The sequence below is a fragment of the Camelus dromedarius genome, chromosome 8, assembly GCF_036321535.1.
Source record: "Camelus dromedarius isolate mCamDro1 chromosome 8, mCamDro1.pat, whole genome shotgun sequence".
Lineage (NCBI taxonomy): Eukaryota > Metazoa > Chordata > Mammalia > Artiodactyla > Camelidae > Camelus > Camelus dromedarius.
In genome coordinates, this window is record NC_087443.1 from 6,531,479 (window position 1) to 6,550,253 (window position 18,775).

Consider the following 18,775-nt stretch of genomic DNA (forward strand, 5'->3'; position numbering starts at 1 on the left):
ATAATACTGGTTGGCAGATGCAGGATCGGAGACTGGGAAAGCATCAGCCAACTGTTAGGGTGGGGGCTGGGGGGTGACTGGTCAGTAAAGGAGCCGAGATTCCCACCTGGGATCCTGACTCTCAGTGTACTGTCAGGAGCGCATCACCACGCCGCTTCCCCAGGGGTCTACCTGCGGCTCCCCGTTTCTGAGGCGCCAGGCACCGCCAGGGCTGCAACTCTCACCTGCGGTGCCCCGCCAGCCAGCGCCGTTCCATCACCCAGTGACTGGCAGACGCCCAGGCTCCCCGCCTGGCGCTGCGGCGCTTCTCCTGTCTTTGTCTGGAGAGCGCTGGAGAACCCGAGAACCGGGCTGAGGGGAGCGGGGCCGGGGGCGGGGCTTCAATATTCATGTCATTTTTAAACAAACGATTTCCTAATTTGTGTCTGTTTCGTGCCAGCGTGAAACGTCCGTAGGCCGAGCCGGCTGCGCTGGAAGCGCTTCCTTCTGCCAATCCCCACCCACGGCGCCCGCGGCCTCCCCACCCATCCTTCTCGGAGCGGAGAGAGCAGCCGCGCAGACGGAGCAGCCAGGGCCGCGGGAGGGAGGCTTTTCCCGCAGCTCGGGGCTGGCCTGGCAGAATGTGGAGATTTTTTCATTCATGAAACTAGCATCCTTGCTCGCTGCTTTCCCGCTCGCCCCACACAGCCCCACCCACAGCAGGGTAGGCCTGGGTCCCAGGGATCTGTTCCGAGGGCCAGCGGACCTAAAGCGGCTCGTTTTCGAGTTTCGCCAGGAAGTCCCATTTTATAAATCCCGTGCCGCGTCCTCTCTCTGTATAGACGACAGACGTCGATCGCGAAGGAGCTGTGTTGATTGAAAGGAAGAGACCAAATGGCTTGCGGTTCAATCCATAAATAAAACCTCACCTTTTGACTTCAGGCTGTCCGACATTTTGTGACTTGCATTTTTTGTCCCATCAGAGATTTAGGAAGTGACTGTCAACCGTGTTGCCTATCCATTTGTAAACAACTGGCTTTTTCGGTCCCTGTTTTTACCCTTATATGGTGGTGGGTGGGAGCACCGGAGTGGGCAGGGGAGATGATGGCAGGGGCGGGGCGGGGCAGAGCGTCGCACTAATAAAAGATGCAATCTCCATCCAAATAATAGATTGTTATTAACAATGATCCTCTCTGCGAAACCCTTCAAATTGCCCCTTGACTCCCCTAGCAGCAAGAAGCGAGCCCTCATTCGCCGAGCTGACTGCTCCTTGCTCCTCCTTTCCTCCTCCCCACCACTACTCTCTGCTCTGGAAATTACAACTCCTCGGAGCGCGGTGCCGGGAGGAGACGGCGGCGGGAGGGAGGCGGGAGGGGATTCCCGAGCCAGCCGGGTGCTCGCCCTCCGCCCGCCGGCTGCAGCGTCGCGCGGCCAAGGTCAGAGGCTCCGCAGGAGAAGCAGCTGGGAACCAGAGCAGCGGGTCAACCCTGGCCGAGAGGAGAAAGCCCCAGGGCGCATTGGGCCCGCGTTAGCAGCCGAGGGAGAGGGAGGCCAGAGACGGTCTCTGGGCCGGCGGGGCCCGCCGAGTAGTCGCAGTGACCGGGCAGGTGGCGGCCCCTCTGTCCGCCCGCGAGGAGCTGGGGCTCCACCTTCGGCTCCTGGGCGCTGTCCGTCGCCTCGTGGTGCTGAACCCAGCCCCACGGCCAAGCGGCCTGCTCACCCGCCTTCTCACCTACAGATCGCCCCAACTGGGGGCGGGGCAAGGGCAAAAGAGGCCCGTGGGCAGCTGCCCACTGGAGCCGAGGGGCTGAAAGAGGAGAGCTAGCGAGCCGCAGCCCGGCAGCTGGTCCTGATGTGGAGAGGAGACGCGCGCGGCCGCCGCCGGCGGCGCTAGTGCTGATTCATCACCTAGAGCGTCTCGCAGGCCACCGCGAGGGCAGGCGACCGGCCCCGGACTCTGGTAGCAGGTTGAAGCCGCTGGTGCAGGAGCCTCGCGGGAAGGAGGTGAGGATCCCCTCTCTTCTCTTGCCCCCAATCGTCTTAGGGCGGCGGCCCCAGGACAGAGAAAGGGGCGTGCCCCCGGGCTGTAAAGTAGTCATGCTCCTGTGATGCCCCCGCCTCCCGTCTCACTGGTGCTAACCACACTTGTTCTCCTCTGCCTGTCTCCGGAGCTTGGGCCATTCCACCCTCCGCCCTGAGCAGCTCGCCCTGCCCGCGCAGCGATGGAGGAGGAGCTGAAGTGCCCCGTGTGCGGTTCCCTGTTTCGGGAGCCCATCATCTTGCCCTGTTCCCACAACGTCTGCCTGCCATGCGCTCGTACCATCGCGGTGCAGACCCCGGACGGTGAGCAGCACCTTCCTCAGCCGCTCCTGCACTCCCGGGGCTCGGGGCTGGCCGCAGGCGCCGCCGCCGCGCCCCCTCTGGACCACGAGGCGGCTGCTGGCCCGGCCTGCGGCGGCGGGGCCGGAAGCGCAGCTGGCGGCCTGGGCGGCGGTGCTGGAGGTGGCGGGGACCACGCGGACAAGCTGAGCTTGTACAGTGAGACAGACAGCGGTTATGGCTCCTACACCCCGAGCCTCAAGTCCCCCAACGGGGTTCGCGTGCTGCCCATGGTGCCCGCGCCGCCCGGCTCCTCCGCCGCGGCGGCCCGGGGTGCCGCCTGCTCCTCGCTGTCCTCGTCCTCCTCAAGCTCCATCACGTGCCCGCAGTGCCACCGCAGCGCCTCCCTGGACCACCGCGGCCTGCGCGGCTTCCAGCGTAACCGGCTGCTGGAGGCCATCGTGCAGCGGTACCAGCAGGGCCGCGGGGCCGTGCAGGGGGCGTCTGCAGCCGCTGCCGTGGCCATCTGCCAGCTGTGCGACCGCACCCCACCGGAGCCTGCCGCCACGCTCTGCGAGCAGTGCGACGTGCTCTACTGCGCTGCCTGCCAGCTCAAGTGCCATCCATCCCGGGGACCCTTTGCTAAGCATCGCCTGGTGCAGCCGCCGCCGCCACCGGCGCCGGCGGAGGCCGCCTCCGTATCCCCAGGCGCCGCCCAGGGCGCCCCCAGCGGAGGTGGCGGCTGCAAGAGCCCGGGCGGCACCGGGGCGGGAGCGGCTGCGAGCAGCGCCGCCCGCAAGTACCCTACGTGCCCTGAGCACGAAATGGAAAACTACAGCATGTACTGTGTGAGCTGCAGGACCCCGGTGTGCTACCTGTGCCTGGAGGAAGGCCGGCACTGCAAGCACGAGGTGAAGCCGCTGGGGGCCATGTGGAAACAGCACAAGGTGAGCGCCCCCTGGGCAGGGCGCGGGGCGCGGGTGCAAAGCAGAAGGTGCGAGGAGAAGGGCTTTGTCCTCTTCCCTGGAGAGCTGGCAGAGGGTCGGCCAGAGGGTCAAGCAGGAATTGCCTCATTCATTCGTTCATTCGTGCATTCTCCCATTAGTCTTGTGATAGACACTTCAATGAACTCCAGGTACTCCGAGCTGGGTGATGGAGAAGGGAAGGGCATGGAAAGATAACATGCTAGGTCCCTACCTTCCCGAGATTTTATGATTCTTCACAAAAGTCACCCAGAATGCAGAAGCAGGCCTTTCACTCCCAAAGTTGACTAATAAGTTACCTTCATGGGCCCTCTGGATTTATGGCACCCATTGCCTGTTTCTTTCCCTAAAAAGTTTTTTTTTTTAAGTGCAAGTGTTGCCACCTGCCTGCAGGAAAATGTCCAATTGCCATCTGTGCTTAGTTAATCTGTTCTGAAGGCATGAAGGATTCTATCCCAGGCCTCGGTGGACAGATACACTATTTATCCTTCAGAGCAGAACTCCCACCAGCTTTTAGAGCAGAAAATTTCCCACTCTCTGGACTGGTCTTCAGCACTTTCTATCCCCAGAATACCTCTCAGCTTAGAGGGGAGATAGGATTCCTCATGGGCCTTATTTGAGAATTTAGGTTGTACCCTTTTAAGAAGGGAGCATCATTCTCCCCCAGAGACCGTCTCTTACTAGAACTCTGCCACTTGTGGTGGGAATGTGATGGGGGACAGGTTAAGCTCTTAGTGAGACAGCCAGGCACCCTCATCGTGGGCTGCTGCAAGCCATCTTCCCCAGGAACTTGCCTGGGGATGCCCCCTCCCGAGTTAGAATGGAACAGCCTCTGCAGGCAACTTGCACACCCTCCCCTCTGACAGGGAAGGAGAGAAACCTTCAAAATCAGGTCAGATCCTTGATCAGGCCCCAAGGCAAGAGTGGGGTCAGCTTTTCTAACAAACATTCACCTTAATTTCCTAACCAAAGGCCAGGCTGAGCAACTAACTGGACTCTGGGAGCCAGGTCCCTCGTTCCAGGACCTCAACTGCATTTGCAAATTTGGGTGCCTGTCATCCGGTGTCCTTTTCCCAGTAAACTCTCACCCCACAAAGAGGCAGGAGGTCTCCAAATCATGCAACAGGAATATGTATTCTTATTGAGGAGGAAAATAAGGCAACTTGTCATGGCTCTGTTGTATCAACCAACTGGTAATAAACAAAAAGGGGGAGCATAGTTGGGAGAAGAAGAGACCAACCATTCGGGCTATAGATTCATTAAATACAGCTACTATATAATTTCATCTGCTACAATGTACATGTTATTACTATAACTTAATGTTTTCCAATAAAAAATCGGAAAAGAGAACAAACAAGGAACACTTTAGAGATCCACCTTGAAGGGGGAAATGTGTACAGTAGTTCAGAAAAGGGCAACTGAGAATCAAATCCCTAGTTCTAGAGCTGTGGTTCTCATTTGGTGACAATTTCACTTCCCCTCCAGGACATTGCCAATGTCTGGAAACCATTCTGGTTGGCACACTTTGGAGGTACTACTAGTATCTAGGGGGTGGAGTCCAAGGTGGCTGCTAAACAGCCTACAGAGCCCAGGAAACCTCCCCCAAAACAATTATCCAGAAAAATATCAATAGTGCCTCTGCAGAGAAATCCTGCTGTAAGTTACACAGACCTGGATCCGGATCTCAGGGATGGTAATTCACTTGCTGTAGACTGTAAGCATTTAGGCACAATTTTAAACCCACTGAATAATAATATGTAACTCAAATAATTGTCATAAGGAGTAATATAGTGCTGTATGTTTAGACTCTGGCACAGTGCCTGACTCACAGTAACCAATCTATATTTTTAAAATTAGTTTTATAGTCCTAATACTTAAAACCACTAAACTTGGAGGAAACTATAAGGCAGCAGAAAAGAGTGCTTATTTGACCTCAGGGGCTTGGTTACCTGGAGAAAACATGAGTTGGTAAGTTTTGGTATGATTTATGTTGAATCCTAAAATAGCTCTGAGCTAAACGAGAATGTCTGCTTGGGTGAGTTATCACTATATGACATTTGGTTGCATATCGCTTCATGGTAATTGTCACTGCCTTGCTTATTTCATCTTTCACATGAGAAGACATCATTTTACAAATAAAGAAATCTTTTGTAAAGAGGCTGTGATCAATTACCAAGACAAGAAGTGTATGTTCACATTCAGATTTTACGAGCTGGTAGATTACGAGCAGCCTAGAAGCCTAGAACTAATGCTGGATGTTGCCACCCAAATATTTAGACTTAGTGAAGTGTAGAAAGCCAAATGAGTTGAAAGCCTGCAATCTTAAAGGAGATTAAACCTCTTATCTAGGACAGTGAGTTGAATAATGAGCTATGTTTTCAAGAACCAACGAAAATCATTGGCCATCCTTGTCTTGGTGTCAATGGAAATTTTATGACATTTCCATCTGAGGAAATATGGAAAGAATGTGATGTTTTCTCAGTAGAGTGGGACAGTTATCTATGCAAAACAGACTAAGCAGAATCTAGTATCTCAATTTATTGCCTTTGCTTCAGGGACATCCTCTGAAGCAAAGACATCCTCCCGAGTCCAGAATTAAGAATGCTATGAGATACTTTTGCGAAAATTATTTCAAGAAGGAGAAGAAAGTTCTGCTGTTCTTTTGCAGCAGGTGCTGTTTCTCTAAAGAAAGGGAAGTCACTGAGTGCTTCTTATGGGCATCTCAACTAGTGGCTGGAAATCAAAAGAAAAGACAAATGAGGGAGCCCTGGTGGAGCAGGTGTCTAGACCACCTCTGTGAGTTGAGCAGCTGGCTACTGTTGAAAGATAAACTAGAATACTCAATTTCACACCCCCACCCTGGAAGTTTAAGTTCTTTAGTAAAACTTCAAGTCTCTGAATTTTTTGTTGTTGCTGTCATCCAAAAATCCCAGAAACCATGACAAAGCTTGGTGCACTACGAGAACCAGAATTGGGACAGAAATATTTCCCTAACATCCTGTGACTGGAGAAGCCTTAATCAAAGCTTTAATTCCTCTTTAGCACGGCTGGAGCTTGCCAACTAATTCATGATTCTTAGGGGAAAAGATATGTCAGTGACACTGACATCTATGTTAAAACAAGATTGATTATCACTTTTCAGAAACAGTGTTAACACTTTAAGTCACAGCCACACACGTTTTTAGATAATTCTTCTGGAAGAGGGTTAATAATTTCAAAGAACTTCTGACGTGAAGAAACGATACATTGTGAAAGACAGAACAGGGACAGGAAGCTTTCTTTCCACAAGAGCTTTTGTCTTTTTGCCTGTTGACGATGGAATTTTAATTTCCCTGAAGCCAGAGGGAAAGGATCACTGTGGGACATCCCTGCTCCTAGTGCGGCATGTGTCAGAATGTCAGCAACAATTGTAACTCCTGCTGGGAGCAGACAGTGGACCCTGAATCAAAACGGCTGGGAGCTGATTCTCTAACTAAGGTAGGAACTGCCAGACAGGCCCTTCTGCAGAAACCTTTTGAGAACCATGGACTTCAGAAGAGAGTCAAAGCGAAATTTCCCTGATACACCAAGGTTACCATTCCCAATGAGTCAGCACTTCACAAGCGCAAAGGAGATGGGGAGGCCTGGAAATCACAGGAAAAACAAGACTTCAGGCTACTCCCATGTCCTAAGGTCCTGCCAGAGGGCACTTGGCTTCTCTGTGGCCTGGTCCTACCTTATTTTATGAAAGAGATAAGGAAAGGCTTTTAACCTTTAAAGCCTCAGAGGAAAGACTGGCTTCCTGAAAAGAGATAACGTAAATGACAAAGGCAGAGCATGTGATCATAACTATATAACCATAAGTATAATTATCTGAGTATTTGTATATGTTATAACACAGGGACTAAATGCTCTTTGTTAAGAATTAGAATTACAGAAGTCGAGATATAGAAATTAAATATCATCCCCAAATTCCAATTTGCAAAGGAAAACATTTCTAACATTTTAGAGTTTTTTCTATTGTATATTTATTTTCTAACTGTCTTTTAAAAAAATTATGCAATATAAATATCTTTCCAGTCAATGTACATCATTTTGGATGGCTGCATGCCATTCCATTGTAAGGATTTATTATTTTATTCGATCCATAACATGGTGCTGAATTTTATTTAGATCGTTTTCAGCCTTTTGCTGTTATAAACATTTTTCAAGAGTATTCTGTGCCTATACTCTTAATTATTTCCTGAGGTTAAATTTCTAATTCCTGAATTGCTATGTTGAAGAATATCTGGCTTTAAAACATCTGGTTAATGTTGCCAGGTTGCCTTCCATGAAGTTAATACCTATCTTTTCTCCCAACAGCAAAATTATGTAAACAATGAAAAATTCATGTAGAGAGGGACCATGAAGGAAAATAATAAGGTGGATTGTCTTGTTTCTAGTACTTACTGTTTTCTATTTTCATTATATTATTGTTAGAACTGTTTTTAAGAAGAGGATCACAAGTACCTAGACTTCTATATTTTTAACGACGAATTAATGATCTGCCTTCTCTCAAAAACAGGTTTGAAGGGAAGGGTACAGTGTATACTTAGCATGCGCAAGGTCTTCGGTTCAATCCCCAGTATTGCTGATACCTCGAAAGGGGAAGGGAAAAGACCCCAGTTCTTGTCTTACCCAAAAGATAAGAACTCAGATGGGAGACAGAAGATCATAAAGGTTTTATTAGCAAAGGAAAAGTACACCTCCAGGAACGGGAGGCGGGCTGATCCCAGGGCAGATAGCAGTGGTCTTTGTTTGCCCCCTTCTCTTATACCCTCACTTAGAGGTGGTCTCTTGGTTGATGGATGGCTCTCGCCCCTGGAGTGCTCAGTCATGCTCCTTCCCTTTTGGGCATGTCCTTACCAGTGATGCACACAGAAAAACCCATGGGGGTGGGGCCTAAATTACGATGCCAATTATATCACAATGAGCACTGGGTCATGTCCGGTTAGGTCCTTGTAACTACTGCACAGTTGCCACTGTCAGCTTCTAACTGGTTTCTTGCCTGGCGCTCGTTTTGAGGAGGTAAAGCCCCTTTATGCTGAAGGTGGGCATACAGCCATCTTCTCCATCTTATCTGCCCGGGGCCCCCACTTATCTAATTACCTAAGACTTCCATTTAAATACTAATAATAATAAAGAAAGAAACATACAGATCTCCTCCCACCAAAAAAAACCTTTAAAAAAAATTAGTGTAGCACACACAGCTATTGCCGAATTATCCCCTCTTGGATTTTAAGGCCCACGAAAGACCAAGCCGTCAGAGCGCGTCTAAGGCACTTTTGAGTGGGGTTGAATTGGGGGAAAAGTTAAGCAGAAAGAATTGCTTGGCAACAGCAATCCTTCAGGGCCCTCAGAGCAGGTGGCCCAGAATTACACACAGTCTGAGTGGAGATCTGGATTTTTGGAGAAGTTGAATCTTTCACCACCTCTGAAGCTCTGGGAAATGAAGTGCATAGGCTGGTGGGTTCTGTTCCACCTGCCTGCCCCCGACAGGCTAAGAACCAAAGGCCAATTTTCATGGACCCCTGGGAACAGGAGCTGATTCGCGATAAGTGCAGGCTGCTACGTCTTCTGAAACCACATTTTGCCTTAACAGCAGCACTGTCTTTAAAGTCACCTGGGCTGTAGCCTGCCCAGTGTTTGGATTTTGATTCCAAGTGGGTCTGGAATTTGGGAACAACTATTAGAAAGAAACCCTAGATTATAAGCTATGATGTACATGCTTTCCTCATCACTCCACTCATCTGGAAAACAAAAAGTGGGTTTGAGAGAAGAAAGCAAGAGTCCCCAAACTTGAATTGCTTTTCTCTTCTCTTTGAAGACTGTTATGGAGCGTAGAGTTTCAGAATTTAGGAGGACCTGTTGCTACTGATGATCATATTTCATAGTGTATGCTCTGGTGGTCACTCCATGGCTAAGGTATTGCATTCTCAGCCTTCAGTGGGAGGTCCTTTATCTGAGTCAACATTTGTGGTAATGAGACCTTACTTGTAATGTCAACGAGATGGACTGTCCTAGACGGGAGAGATCTCTTAATCTCTAAGACAGACTAGAAGGGTTGACAAATTGGCACATTGCTTATTTCTGAAAATAAAGTTTTGCTGGAACACAGCCATGCTCATTTGGTTGCATGTTGTCTACAGCATCTTTTGGCTACAGTTGCTTTTGGAAGAGTAGAGTAGTTGTGACAGAGATCTGTAGTCTGCAAAGCTGAAAATATTTACTTTCCGGTTCTTTATGGAAAAAAAAAAATGCTGGCTTGTAGACTAGGAGGAACTTGTGGCTGAAAGCGTGGTCTGCAGAGGCAGGAGCTTGGCTCTCAAGACCCGCCATAGTCCTACTAACTCGGGATTTGAATTTAGAAAAATCCCTAGTTGATTTATATGTATGTTAAAATTTGAGAAACCCGGATAGGAATGCCCTGGGGGCTCCAGGATGCTGGGCCCATCAGTCTAACTGTGCAAGTCACTCTGGGTGCTGAGAGGTAACACAGTGCTCAAAGAACACCCGGCCCAGAAGGCAGGAACCTCTGAGGGATGGCGAAGCTGGCTGAGCTCTCTTGGGCCAGAGTGTAAGTGTCCCAGGAGAAGGCAATTTCGGACAAATGCTCTTTGCTGCTTTCCTGGCACTGAATAGAAACATGTTTACTGTTGTTTGTATCTCTGGGTTTCTTTTTAGTTTGTGTTTTAGTTGTTCTTTAAAGAAGCAAGGAGAGAGGGCAGGGTATAACTCAAGGGTAGAATGTGCACTTAGCATACACAAAGTCCTGGGTTCAATTCCCAGTACCTCCATTAAAAAAAAAAAAGGTTAAGATGGCAAATTAAACAAACAAACAAAAAGAACCAAAGAGAGTGTTATATGCACTCTTTAGCCAGTTTTGAAGGGCCTGACCAGGGGTGGGGGAGGTTGGAACTATCAGAACCATGGAATTGAAAGGAGCAGGAGAGACTCCAGATAGACAAGGCAGAGGCTCTGGCAAATTCACCCCTGCCTTCTCAGAATTCCCTCTTCCTAGGGTAGGCTGTTTCCTAACAGAGAGCTTAAATTCCAGCTTCCTCCTTTTGCAGAGAGGACTGTGAGGCCAAGGGGCTTGCTGCAGTCACCTAGCAAGTTGTGAAATGATCGTGGCAAAAGATGATCAAGTGTCCTCTTTGTACATTCTGATTAACTAAACAACCCCTCTGTGTCTTACTGGCAAATTGCACCAAAGGTATGTAAGTCAGAAAGCCATTCAATCCATGAATGAAGACACATGGATGGGTAAATTTTATAAACTACAATAGTCTGGCAGTTCCTCTCATTCAACTGCAATGGGCAGCAGAAAAGGCGGAGAAAAAGGTAAGGAGGAGACAAAGGATCCTGTTTAGAACAAATAGCATAAAAGAGTTTGAGGGCTGGCGGGAAGCTACAAAATCAAATGGCCTCTTCATTTTCTTATGTGGCTACAGAGGGAGGAGATGGTGAAGGTAGAGAAGGGACCACAGGACAGGAACAGGCCAGGTGGGGCTGGTGGTAAAGCTCAGGGCTCAGAAGGGGTCCAAATGACAGATACAATGGACAGGAACATCAACCCCTCCGGCGCTCACCCCAGCAGGAGGGGCTGGCCTTTGGTTGTATGTCATCTGAAAAATCTTTCCAGACAGCGCATACATAGTTCAGAAAAATCGGTCAAGGTTGTGTTAGGAAATGTAGGCAAATATTTGGATTTATGACTTCCCTATTCCCCCAGTTCTTGTTTCTAGTCTGATTCTGGGTGATATCTAGAAAATAAGGAAACCAATACAATATGAATGCTCAGAAATGACAGTCCTCTTTAAAACGAAGAACTGTGGTTTACATCACTCAACAAATGTATGTGTTGCCAAATGTCTGGCTTCACCTGGCAGCTGAGCTGCACACCCACATAACTAGGTAATCCCTAGTGCTTACTGTGGACACCTTAAAAGTCAGTGATGGGGGGAGGGGGTAGCTCAGTGGTAGAGCGTGTGTTTAGCACGCATGAGGTGCTGTGTTCAATCCCCAGACCTGCCATATAAAGATATATATAATAAATAAATAAACCTAATTACCTCCCAACCTGCCCCCTCACCAAAAAAAAAAGTCAGTGCTGTCTCTTGACCAGTAAGTCCTTTCTCTGAACTTACGCCTTTAATGAGCATTTATTCTTCAATTCACCTATTCAATCAACACTTAAATCTTCCATGTCAGCATCATACCAGGCACCACTGTAAACTGTGAGGCCATGAAAGGGCATTTTTTTTTCTTTCAAAAAGCAGAGATCTAGTCACAGGAAAGAGAAAATTAACACGTGCACAAACAAGTAAATAAGTTGGATAACTTCTGATAATGATAACTACTAAACTCCAAGTAAAACAATGTGATGAAAAGCACTTGGCAAGACTTCTACAGGGGGAGGCTGGAAATGCAGGACTCGAAGACGGGAGGAGAAGTAACCAGCACAGTCCTGAAGGCAGAACTTAAGGGTCCCAGTGGGGCTTTTGACTTGTGGTGGCTGTCATGTCTCTGCTTCAAGCCACCTTCTGGGGTGCCAATGTTTCCCTTTTTCAATCTAATAGACACTTTCGATTGTGTAAATGGTCAGGTTTGACTTTTCTTGTTGCCTGCTAAAATGCTTAAGGGCCAAATACTTGGTGAGGACAAAATAGATGTAATTATGTTATAAATTTTGAGCCTCATTTCTGGCTCCATTGTGTGTCCCCACTCTTCTTTTTCTTTCTTTTAAAAAAAATTGGGGGAGATGGGGAGAATATAGCTCAGTGGTAGAGTGCATACTTAGCATGCACGAGGTCCTGGGTTCAATCCCCAAGTAATGCCGTTAAAAAAAAATGGGGGGGGGGTTTAGGTTTATTTATTTATTTATTTATTTAATGGAGGGACTGGAGATTGAACCCAGGGCCTCGTGCATGCTAAGCACACGTTCTACCATGAAGATATACCCTCCCCCTGTTTTTCATTCTTTTAAGCTATGCGATCTATAGACCCTTGCAAGCTGGCTTAAATCCTTTTTGAAATAAATAGATGAATGCATAAACAAACAAGTGGCCAGCTTGAATAAAACCAAAGGGAACAAGAAGCCTTTGGAAAAATCTCATTAAGATAGTCCCTTACTTCTGAGCAGTGACTAGTCACCGTTAACAAAAACTAAATGCTGCTTGGAAAGGCTCAGGTCAAGGAAGAGAGATCTTCCCAGTCATGGGGACACGTGACTGCTCCTTCCTCTCTCTTAGACCCATACAATAAAGAGACTTTAAAATGACTGTGCTTGGTCTTGGCAGTAAGATCATTCGTCCTGTTTCACATCTTTTGTGTGAACCTCACCACATACCTCAGCCTGTTTGGAGGGTGTGATTAGCATCTCTCAAATTGGTTTCCTTTACAACTATTTGCAGCTCATCACTTCTGAATATTTGTCCTCTGCACAGCCTAGCAGGGTTCTGCCCCTGTAGCTTGTTGGGAATATGAAGATGCACACAGGAGAAAGCTGTGCACAATGAAGCCCAGAAGACCCTGCTGGGGTCAAGGGGGTGGTCTGGAGCCACGAGAGCTTTGAGATTTTAGCCTGTGTACAAGCCAACAAAGTGCACTTGCCACGGTTCGTAGATGTAGGCTAGAGACGTGAGACTCCTGGGTCAGAAACGGAGACCAGTTTATTACGCACAGCTGTAGCGGTGCTCAGAGCATCAGCACGTTCGTGCCAGTTCCCCAAGCCCTGATTCCCCTGGAGTGATGTGAAGACAGCCACGTGACACCTGCACACACAGTAGGTTGCATTACAGGAGAGGAACCTGAGCTTAGCAAAGTGAAACCTTTCACAAAGGGCAGTAAGCACAGGCACTTTGCTCCAGAGGGAGACAGCTTGGAAGTCCATTGTCCAAGGTTGTGGTCTATGCAGACATCCTTGGAAAGACAGTCCAGAAAAAAGAAGAATCAGGGCCTCACTGGCAGGACTTGCAGAAACACAAGAGAGTAAAATTATCTTCACAGGAAGATTAAATCAAAATTCAAATCACTCCTCAACTGATCTCAGCTTGCATACCTTATGGGTGACTTCTCCAGGCTTAGAATTTCTTGTTTCAGTTAGAATAACAAGTTTCAAGGCCACCTAAGGAAAAGACATGGGATCCATGCTGTCATTGGTCAGGTTTCTTGCTCCTTTGGTGTTTCCTACATGAGATGTTGATGGTGGTGGTGATGGTGGTAGTGGTGGTGATGGTGGTAGTGGTGCTGATAATGGTGATGTGGTGGTGATGATGGTGGTGGTGATGATGGTGGTCATGGTGGTGGTAAAATGTCCATGATGTGGCCCACATGAAGTGTGAGTCACAGCTGTACAGTTAAGGTGGCTTTCATTCCTGAGTTTATGTGTGTCTCCTTTAGTACATGAAGGACAAACAGCATCTCATGACCTCTGTATTATTCAATCAAAACATTCCACTAGATAAGCATTCATTGGGCACCCACTGTAACCCACAGGCCATGTTGAGGGCTGTAGACACACATGAAACAGGCCACAGAGAGCTCACAGCCGAGTGGAGGGGAGGGATAATTTTACATCCCACCCAACATTTGTCCAACTCATATAAAAAAGTAGAATGAGTGCCATGCTTGTCCATTGAATAAACTGATGGGGAAAGAGAGAGGGGAAGGCAGCTAATTCCACGTGGAGATTTGGAAGGGGAAGGGGAGAAAGGAGTGAGGGTCATGGGGAGGAGAAGATGATGTTTGATCTGGGGTTGTGAGTGGTGAGTAGAAGTTTTATTCATTGGGACAGAAAGAAGAAACTTAAATGAACAGCATTAGGTGAGGTGCTAAGAAAGATACTGAAAATCCAGGTCCTACTTTCAAACAGCTCATTATCTGCCAGTAGAGGACCAGGGATGAGCATATAAAGCAGAGGGACCCTGAGAACTACGACACCACTTTGCTAAAAGTGACAGAACTTGAATTACCCATACTTTGGCATCATTTAACAGAAAACAGCACTAGATCTGGAGACAGTGGTGAAAGAGTGAAAGGATAAATGGATTCCAGAAGCCACATTTAAGGGGACATCTAGCTTGAGAGGCTAAGGAAGATGAAACATTAGCTTATTTGAATTTCAAAGGACAGGAATAGCCCGGCTATAATCCTTTTGCAGGTTCTTGTAAATTTTCATCATTCTCCCAGGTTGGTATGCTTATTTTGTTTGCCAGTAAAACTTAGCAGCAAAAACCTTTTGAACATCGCAATTTGCTTTGCTAAGTGAAGGGGATAGAGATGAGGAGGGAGAGGGCAAAAAGAAGTGAGGAGAATGGATGAGAAAAGAGAGTTAGGAAAGGACTTGGGAAGAGGTAGATTCAAAAGCCCACCTCGCACTGGTCATTAGCTCTAGGCTTTTAGATGAACGGGAAGGCTTTTATGTTCCTTCTTCTTGCGAAAGAAAGAACAGCACCAGAGCACAAGTAAGGATGCTGAAAGTGTATGGGACCAACCGCAAGTGTAAACGGACGCAGAGCAGAGAGTCAGACCAACAGCAGACAGCGGGGAAGGCTGCACGGAGGAGACTGGAGCTGAGTTGGGTTTCAAAGTGTTGCAAGGAATTGGAGAGGTGAAAGGAAGGAGGTATCTTAACAAAAAGGCAAGTGTTCTTTGCTGTCACTTGACCGTGGAGAGAAAACTCTAAGGCAAGTTCTCATCAGACATGATTGTCACAAAAAACGTTCTAGTATGACCCCTAGTGACTGGAGTCGGCTTGATCCCAGTGAAGAGGCAGTTCTGGTTGCCAGTGAGTAGAGAGTGTCACCTGGCTTTGCCCGTGAATGGCCGTGGTACACGGGCAAAGTCAAGATTCTCCTCCAGGGGCTTCGTGTACCTGCCATCCCATCCCGGGCTGGTTTGCTGCCATCGGAACAGGACGGTAACTACTCTCTGGTCTCTGATCTTTCTTCAAGCACACGTGATCTCACTGTGCCCAATTCTACTTTTCTGCCAAGTGGGTGTTCTCAGTTGCCATGACACTCACTCTCATACTCCAGACAGCTTGAAAGATAAAATCCTTCCTGATTAGACTTTTCTTATTTACATCCATCAGTGGTATCTTGTAGCTAACAGAGACTTCCAGGTTCTCTTTTTTTATTTAACCAACTTTTTACAACACGGCCATAAATAACACTGTACTTTGAATGTCTTGACAGCAAGGACTGTGTCTTATGTCTCTTGGTGCTCCAGTACCCAGCAGGCCATGAGAAACATCTGTTTAATAAATGAATGGTGACTTAACACCAAACTGCATTTTAACGTCAACACCATGAATGACTATTCCAGTGCGGCCCCTTTTAACTTCATGGTGACTCACAGAACAGAGTGATTCATGACGGAGGGAGCATTCCAGGGCACAGTATGGAAAATGAGGGGAGGAGGAATTATGCATTTTTCTGGGACCCTTATTGGAAAGAGCCAATCATACTCATTAGGGGATCTTGTCTTTGAGATGCAATTCTCAACCGCGGCATGTCTCTCAGGGTGCCATCTTCCTCTCCTGCCCGGCTCTCAAACACTCTCCTGCCAAATCTGCTGCGGTGGTGTCAGCAACAGAGGATGGAGAGGGAAGGTGATGGTAGGAAGAGGGGTTGGATGACCCAGAGGGAGGAAGAAAAAAGTCACATGTTTTAATATATTATTTAATTTTAATTGTCACAACTCAGGAGGCAGTATAATCCCCAATGTGCAGATCCCATAGGAGAGTGAGGACTTGCCCTAGAGCACATGGCTAGTAAGGGAAAGCCAAATGGTCCAGAGACCATTTTGCTAGGTTTTATTATTTGTTCAAAATAGTTTCTGCCCTCCCATGGGAGAGTTATATCTCTTGCCTCGCTGATATAAGACTGGGCCATGTAACTAGCTTGGGCAAATGAAATGAGGGTGGAAGTGATGCGTGCCACCTGCCAGGAGAAGCTTTAACACCCAGGGTGAGTTTCCGACGTAGCTCCTTTTCCTCTGCTATGAGGTTAGGATGTCTCAAATAGGGGGTGCTCGTTTAGCCTGGATCCTGCAACAAAGAGGACATGAAACAGAGCTGCAGGGATCTGCGATGGCCATCCGATGTGAGCCGGAAGTAAACCTGTGTTGGTGGAAGCTTCTGAGTGGTGGGGAATGTTTGTTGCCTCAATTACCGAGTTTAGGCTGTCTGATACAACCACATTCTTCGTTTGACTGTGTTGCCTCTCTCACCTGAGTCTTGCCCTGGTTATTGGTCAAAATATTTCTATCTTTTCATTTGGTTGCAGAAGAATGAGGAAACGTCTCTTAAATCTAGCAGTGTTTGCTACTAAATCCATACTTAGATTTTTTTCAGACATGATCCTTTTTTTTTTTGGAGGGGTGCCTTTTTCCATGATCCCTCAATCTTAGAGAGACAGGCATTCCCTGTCACACATACAACTCCTGGAATTGGACATGCTGTCCAGAAGTGACTAAAACTGTCTTTTTGATTACTTGAGTCTTCTTTGAACTTATTTTGTTTATCTTGAACTTGTTTCTGGATAGTTTTATTTGGCTTAAAATCCACGTGTTCTGTTATGGTAGAAACATAAATCTAGCACTTTCTGAGCAAATTTAGAAGTGATAGTTCGACAACACATTGAAAAAGTGGGCAGAAGACCTAAACAGACAATTCTGCAAAGAAGACATACACATGGCCAATAGGCACATGAAAAGATGCTCAACATCGCTAATTATCAGAGAAATGCAAATCAAAACTACAATGAGGTATCATCTTACACCAGCCAGAATGGCCAAAAAGTCCACAAATAATAAATGCTGGAGAGGGTGTGGAGAAAAGGGAACCCTCCTACACTGCTGGTGGGAATGTAATTTGGTGCAGCCACTGTGGAGAACAGAACAGAGGTGCCTTAAAAATCTAAAAGTAGAGTTACCATATGATCCAGCAATCCCACTCCTGGGCTTATATCCAGAGAAAATGCTAATTCAAAAAGATACATGCACCCCAATGTTCATACAGCACTGTTTACAATAGCCAAGACATGGAAGCAACCTAAATGTCAACAGATAAATGGCACTAATGGACCCCCTTATGAGAATGAGAAGCAACCCTGCACCCAGGGATGTATGTAGCGATCAGAAGCCAGTTCCCGGTGACCTCACCCATCGGGCCTGCCTCTTCTTATTTTTGACCTCAGCATTAAGTCCTGGCCAAGGAAGTTCGGTTGGTGGCGCCAATAAATCAACACTGACAGCTTGAAGATGCCTGTTGACAGGCTGGACTGCTGCCCCTGCACGCCTGGGGCGGGAGCTCACCAAGAACTTCTAAGCTGTCAGCCTTCGGGGAAGTGGGAGTCAGAAGCTGAGCTGTGGTTGGAAAGAAGAGGACTCTCTCCATCTCTGTCTCCAGAGAGATTGAATTCATCCAGAGGCAGCACAAATCCCTAATTACAACATAATCTCCTCCTGTTTGTTTAGCCTCCTAGCCAGTTAGAGTTTTTGTGGCGAGCAAAAGAAACCAACTCTGATTAACTTGAAGAAAATTTATGGGAAAAAAGAATACCTTTTTCTAAGCGCTCACAGAATCCATGGGAGTCTTGAGAGCCGGGCTCGTAATTAGAGCCGCAGCGACCACACACAGCCCTGCAGATCCCCGAGCTTTCCTTCTCAGCACTTAATTTATCAACGCACTCAGTCCCACAGTAACACTGCAAGGAACCTCCCGCCACCATCCCCCTTATTATGGTTGAGGAAAACAGGGACAGGAAGAGATTAAACAATTCGCCTAAAGTCACAGAGTGTCTAAGTCACATCCAAACCGGCACTTGGTGCGAAAGGCTTTCCCAAGCTCCAAGAAGCAGGAGCTGTAACAGTGGTCTGATAGCAGGCATCTGTTCAAGGAATTACAGAACAAATGCCTCTGTGTCTACATTTCTTTGTCCCTTTGCTCAGGTTTCAATTCCAAGGAGCTGGCGTACCACTAGCTAGATCAGGTCTCGTGCTCGCCCCTTGCCAGAGCGACGGCAGTGGTACCGTGTGACCCTGACTGCGGTCCTATCAAACTGCACCTCGTGGGGAGGAGGCAGTTTCTCTAAGCAAAGCGAGAGTAGTTGGGACAGATAACTGATGGTCGATGGCAGGGAAATGGCGGTGCCTGCGATCGCCTGGAGAGGTCCCCTCTGGGGTCTCGTCATCCTCAGAACCACCCTCACTCAAACACCTGCCCCTGAACCCAGGGCTCTCCAGGCCGCTCTCCCTTAAAACTTGAGATAACCCTCGGGGTGCGTATCACTACCCCTACTTCACCGTGAGGACGCAAAGGCTCACAAAGAATCTTGGTCACATAAAATCAGGGTTTGAATTCAAGCCCTGACACCAAAGTTCTGGAGTCCCTGTGTGTACACGCGGCAGGGCTTCTGGACACATGGCCGGCAGCTCCCACGGGGTCAGCTGGATCTGCTCTCCAGGCT

The 18,775-nt window shown here is 47.9% G+C and overlaps 1 protein-coding gene across 2 annotated transcripts in view; it reads left to right on the forward strand.

Annotated features, from left to right (window-relative positions):
• Nucleotides 1–1,343: 1,343 nt before the first annotated feature.
• The window catches only part of TRIM67 (tripartite motif containing 67), a 47,830-nt gene continuing 30,398 nt past the window's right edge, over nt 1,344–18,775 (forward strand). For both annotated transcript variants that reach the window (XM_064487867.1, XM_031460864.2), the window contains exon 1: nt 1,344–3,245. In XM_064487867.1, the coding sequence (XP_064343937.1) occupies nt 2,202–3,245 (1,044 nt within the window). In that variant the 5' untranslated portion in view covers nt 1,344–2,201. The remainder of the gene's footprint in view (nt 3,246–18,775) is intronic.